Below are 6350 nucleotides of genomic sequence, written 5' to 3' on the forward strand. Positions count from 1 at the left end.
GATGGATGGATGGATGGATGGATGGATGGATTGAAAGTGGTGCTGTGTGTGACGACAGTAAGAAAATGTTTGATAATATAATTTTGTAGCTCAATTGACAAATTAGGTCAATTTAGTTCAATGAGGAGATACTGACTTTCTTAAACCAAAAATGTATGATCGTAAAAGCATTTGCAGTATGTTATATAACCCATATATAAATAAGAAATATATTGTTAAGATTGGATAATGTTGGATCTTAGTTTAGCTTAACATACAGTTTCAAATTGTGGAACTCAGCGCTGCACATGCAAAGAGGAAAGCTGTTATTTGAATAAGATGTTTTATTTCATACCTGGCGAACACATCAATGTTTTAACTGGCAGCAAAATGAACTCAAAGTGACTGTTAAAAAGTAGAAGATAATCTAAAAACCTTTAATTTAACTGCAAAAAAAAAATTGTGCTGAAAAAATGTCTACTTTCACCCTCAGCTGGATAAATGTGTGATCACAGAGATCGCATTGGGAAATGAGGGTTTGAGGAACCGGAGCTTGGTGAAAGAGTGGTGCCCGACTGACACCGCGTTGGTAATAGCCGGTTCACTGGACAAAAACACATAATGTAGTATAAAGATACCTTTTATGAAACCCTCCATCTTTCTTTCTTTAGTCTGCTGCCAATAGAAGCGTTATAAACTGTGAACTTGGTTCTGAATCACTGTCAACACATGTCAAGTGTGAGTTTGTAGTGTTTCTATGAAATATCTAGTTTTCTTTAAAATTAAAGTTAAAACCCATCGATAGAAAAAATCCTAATATTACTGGCCTCTGGCTCTTTTTGTAGGCCGACATTTGTTTGCATCTACAGAGCTGTCAGATCTCACAGTAGGCCTCATCCTCCTGGCTGCCTCCCTGGCTGCTCTCTGCACGTGTTTGCTGCTTTTGGTCAAACTGCTTAACTCGCTTCTTCAAGGCCAAGTGGCAAAGGTCATCCATAAAGTTATTAACACAGGTGAGTCAACTCTCCAGGTCATTTTATGATAATATTTCAGGTGAGTAAACTTGGGGTAACAAAAGACTAAAGGGCTTTTTTTTTAGGATTCAAGGTATATCAGGTTGTTCCATTACACTTTGGTTTCACTGCTGATCATTTTCTGTAATTTCTCTCTTGTTACTTGTTCTCCAACAGACCTCCCACATCCATTTGGGTGGCTGGCAGGTTATATTGCCATGTTTGTAGGTGCAGTTGTTACATTTGTTGTCCAGAGTAGCTCCGTTTTCACCTCAACAATGACTCCACTAGTAGGTGAGTAACATGTCTTTATTCCACATAAATATAGCTAAAATTAAATTTTTTATATGTATTTTTGAAATATGTGGAACTGAAATTACAAGAAAAGGAAAAAGTCTCAGTTCCTCTGATTTAAAAATTTTAACATACTGCAAAATTAAATGATAGAAACGAATTAAAATGATACATCTCAGTTAATTTTCTCTGCCGCCTACATTTCCAAGCAGGAAACAGAAGGACAAGTGACGTGTTTATAAATGAAATATCTTTTGTTTAAAAAGTATTATTAACATTCAGTACACCTTTCAATGGGATTTTGTTACAAAACAAGCGAATTGCTTCTTTGTGTCACAAAATGAAAATGTAATATTATATGGGAAAAAAAACCTAATGTATGACTGTGAGCTTAATCTTACACATTTAGATTCTCTAAAAATTGTACCAGTTAAACTTTAATATTTAGGCCTCTGGCTAGACCTGGCTTTGCTTCACCTCTTGTATAGTTCTACATTTAGTTACAAATTAAATTACATATCGCTTTAAACTTTTTTATCAATCACTTAATTGCTTTACTTTCTCAGTAAGAAAAAAAAAGGATAATAATGCAAATATTGCTACGAATTTTTGACCAATGTGATATTATTGCAAAAAAATAAATAAAATAAAATAAAATCACATCTACTAATCTCCATCCACAGTTGTTATGTATATAACAGTTTGTGTAGGTTTATTCTTTAAAGGCCCTCCAGATTCCACTGTTTACCACCATGTGTCCTGGCTCACGGCATCCTTCAGATGACAATTTCAGTGGTTATTATATATATTTAAGATTATTAGACATTTTTGTTTTCCTGACTATTTAAAACAATAACTGATGCAATTTAGCTCCTCATAATGTTTTGGACACGCAAGATTCGATAAGAAAATAGGATTTCTTAGTTTAAATATAAAGCATCTACTGATTAGAATGTCTTTTTCCTCTCTTCACTCTCTAACCTCTATGTGTTTAAGTAGTCCCTTGCTACACCTCTTTAAAATATGTTAAACAGTTTTGAACTCTTTTTTTTTATAATAGCTGTTATAATAATTTGCTAGTTCTTTATGGAGAGCTCTGTTTGTTTTAATATATAGTGTGATTGATTGGGTGGTAATTTGTTTATTTATGTGTTTTCTTGTACTGTTGCTTCTGTCTTGTTTATCTGTTTTGTTTGTATTTTTTAAACACCTTAAAAATTAAGTTCCTCCAGAGAGGCGTGTGCTTTAAAAATAAATATATTGCTTAATGTGTCATTGAAATTAATAAATTCACAAATAAAGTAATGACTTAATTTAAATCATAATAATTATATACCTCTTTAAAAAAAACACAGCAGAAAACAAACAATATGTTAATTGTAAACTTATATCTTCAGCGCACCTGCAACAATTCCAAAATCCCCAAATAAAACACAGAAGTTTTACAATTTAATGGAAACATTGAAAATGAATTTGCAGCAGAAGATAAGGGATGAGGCAATATCCCGTGGGATGCAATAAAAATGACATGGAAAGTCACTTAGGAAAGGCTTTATTTAGATTTCCTTTTCTGTTTCTAAAGATCTGAGAAACAGACTCAGTGAAAACCACCTCAAATAACTGGTGCTTATATCATCTAGTTTTAAATAATGTGCCATTCAGATGGGCAATTATTTTCTAACCTACAGCTAAACATGTTTTTTGTTGGGTAAATGTATGATCTGATATATCCTGTTTGGTTTTTCTTTTTTCTTTTAAATGTACTTGTCCAGTAAGCCCATAAGTTATTACAGCTTGTTAATTGCTTACAGATTCCTCCCATCTGGACCCCAAAACTTGAGCAAATCCACATCTATAGGAAGCTGTTTTCATTTAAAATGTGAAAGTTGCGACTGCGCTGATTTAGATCAGAGACAAAATTATTAGATAATTTTTACATTCATCTCGAAATTATTTCTTAAAGAAATATATATTTTCCTACTTGTAAGGTTTGCAGACAGAGGCAGAAACCTTGTGGACTTCAAATAGCCAGTGAGGCACAGAAAATGCACCAAAAGAGAAAAAAAAAAACATCAGACAGGATCCAAAAATTGTAGAGCTCTGTTTTTATATATATATTTGCAAAAAAAAAAAATTTACATTACAAACACATTTAAAAGCAGAGAGGCAAGGGTCCCACTCTCTTCCACGACAGCAAAAGCACACCCTGAAAAAAGACACACCCACATTTAAACAACCCAGCTTTCTAACACATCAGCCTGTACCATCTCTAAGGTGGAAACTTTGACAACATTTACATTTTCTGTTTGGGAAGCAATTAACTAAATTAAACCTCTAGAGGAAAAAAACAAAACAGAACAAAAACAAAAAAACATTTACATTTAACTTGAACAAATTGAGGCTAAACAAAACTCCAAACAAATCCAAACAAAACCCAAAACATCTCCCTCTCAGTGTGGATTTCCCTTATGAGGCTGATTGGAAACACCAAGTCCTTGTCAGCGCTGCTCATGGGCGCGCTTTCATGGCAACACCTGACCAGGTAACCTCAAAGAAAAAGAGAGTGGTGAGAACCAAAAAAAACAACTCGCATCAATAAAGACAAAAACCTTCCCCCAATAACTCAATTTTTATTAAAAATGCCTGTTTGCAACACCAATTATTAACGGAGGAAATCCCTCACAGTACTCTATACTTTCATTTTCACATTATTACAAACTGCAAATTAATTGAAAATCTACACTGACTTTTTGAGACATTAATTGTGGAATAACATGCTTAAAGTCTAATTATACATTCTGACGAATTCACTTGAATGCTATAGCTCATAAGCTCCCACCCCCCTGCCCCCCAAGGACATAACTTTCTTTGATCAAATATAAATTTTAGACCATAACCTCTAAAAGGACATTTACTGAAAAAGCAATGAATTTTCTTTTTGAGGAAGAAATAACTGTTTTGTTTTTTTTTCTTTTTATGATGGATTTGTAGTTAAATAAAGACATACGTCTGGTTTGCCTTCACTGACAGTCTTTTGAAATTCTTAAGAACACTTTTTGACAGGCACCGTCTGTGGACGGCTAAAGAAAGCATATAAAATCAACGATTACTGAGTCATCAGCCTGCAACACAGTGATAAATATGAGATCAGAATAATCCCCACTTCTAAGAGAGGTAATTAGCAGGGCTTAAAATGAAAAGGCAAAAACAGTTTTAATACGAAAATAGATTTCTGCTTGTCCTGCATATTGGATTTCAGCTCTAGCTCCCAGCTCCCAGTAAAATCTGTGTGTTACCACATTGTAGAATTATGTAATGGAAAGGAAACTGCAAATGAAGAGAAGAGAGCCATCATAGGCTTCCTTTATAAAGCTTGTTTTCTTATCTGCTAGGAATTGGTATCATCAGTTTGGAGCGGGCCTACCCTCTCACATTGGGCTCTAACATCGGCACCACAGCCACAGCTTTACTGGCAGCTCTGGCCAGTCCTGGAAACAAACTAGCAGCTTCCATACAGGTTCGCTTCTGTTTTATTAGATACTGTATAATAATTTATATGATAGGAAGTTTTTAAAGCAAAGAGGCAATAAATAGTCCTGGTTTCAACTGTTTACCATTTTTTGGCCCTAGATTGCTCTCTGTCATCTCTTCTTCAATGTTTTTGGCATCCTGCTGTGGTATCCTATTCCATTCATGCGTCTGCCAATAAGGATGGCTTATGTCCTGGGTGAGCGCACCGCCAAATACCGCTGGTTTGCCGTATTGTACCTCCTCCTCTGTTTCCTGCTGCTTCCTTCCCTGGTGCTGGCCCTCTCGCTGGCTGGCTGGAGGGTGATGGCTGGAGTCGGGGGTCCTTTTCTGGGTGTCACTATCTTCATTGCTGCAGTAAATATGGCGCAGGCCCACAGCCCTCAGCATCTGCCTACTAAACTCCGGACCTGGGACTTCCTACCTAAGTGGATGCATTCTCTCAAACCCCTTGACCGCTTGATCACCAAGGCCACTATCTGTTGCAGTTTTACTTGTAAAGCAGAACAGAATGAAGATGAGGGGGATGAAGAGCAGATCTCACCACACATAATGCCTGTTAGAATACAGGATGAGTTGCCTTCGCCTAAGGGAAAAGAAAAACTAGCTTATAGTAACCCAGTTCTGGACTGCTTGGAGGAGATCCGGCCAGGTGTGGCAGTTTTTAAACTGAAAGGGTTGGAGAGATGCAACAGTACTCCACTGTAGTCAGATTAATAATAATAATAAAAAAAAAAAAATCACTTTTTACTCAACTGTGAGAAGCAAAAATTTATTAAAAATATGCTTTCTTCTTTTGTTTCTGAGACAAAAGCAGATTATTTTCCTGACGCCATTGTAAATGCACTATGGTCAATGTGAAATGTAATTTTATTTCTGATTGTGATGTGTCTAAGGATAAACCAAACAACCTTAAATACACTTTAACAAAGGTAAGAAAGATAAAGTCTTTCCCTTTAGTTAACTCTTGCCTACATTCTCTGCATCACAATATAAATATATTATATTATGTTTGTTAAAGCAGAACCTTTCTCTTTAGAATTTTATAACTATTCAAAGCGACAGTTACATCCATAATCATTTACATTATTATCCCTCCTAAGACAGGATGACTGCAGACATCTTTTTTGAAGTCTATATTATTTAGCTAATATTTTTCTTTACCTGCCCAGGATACCAAAATTGTTATGCTTCTTAGGAAAATCTTGCAAAGACAGATTAAAGCTGTCAAGAAAGGCCTGGAGTTTACAATATCACAACAATCTGTAATACTAAAAAACAAAACCAAACAAATGTTTAAAAAACTATTAAGCTTCTTTTATTTGTTTGTGGAGTAAAGCTTGTTAGGTACATTTATGTTTATATTTAGGTTTCTGTTCGGCCCCCAGCTGTGCTGTCAGTGAACCAGAGGGGAAGCTAAACAGAGTATTTGTTTTTCTCTACCATTCATTACAGTAAATCTTTTTTTTTTAAACCCAACTGTCTGGCATCCGATCTGTGCATGACTGGATGGCTAATAGAGGAGCTGTGACAAAT

At 35.3% G+C, this 6350-nt stretch overlaps 1 protein-coding gene across 1 annotated transcript in view; it reads left to right on the top strand.

Moving 5' to 3' along the window:
- slc34a1 (solute carrier family 34 (type II sodium/phosphate cotransporter), member 1) overlaps positions 1-6068 on the top strand; it is a 16440-nt gene extending 10372 nt beyond the window's left edge. The window contains exons 7-12 of the mRNA XM_015390937.1: positions 473-568; positions 651-717; positions 825-992; positions 1170-1286; positions 4679-4803; positions 4917-6068. Of these exons, the coding sequence (XP_015246423.1) occupies positions 473-568; positions 651-717; positions 825-992; positions 1170-1286; positions 4679-4803; positions 4917-5522 (1179 nt within the window). The 3' untranslated portion in view covers positions 5523-6068. The remainder of the gene's footprint in view (positions 1-472; positions 569-650; positions 718-824; positions 993-1169; positions 1287-4678; positions 4804-4916) is intronic.
- The last annotated feature ends 282 nt before the right edge of the window (positions 6069-6350 follow it).

This window comes from Cyprinodon variegatus, unplaced genomic scaffold (genome assembly GCF_000732505.1).
Source record: "Cyprinodon variegatus isolate N-32 unplaced genomic scaffold, C_variegatus-1.0 Scaffold519, whole genome shotgun sequence".
Lineage (NCBI taxonomy): Eukaryota > Metazoa > Chordata > Actinopteri > Cyprinodontiformes > Cyprinodontidae > Cyprinodon > Cyprinodon variegatus.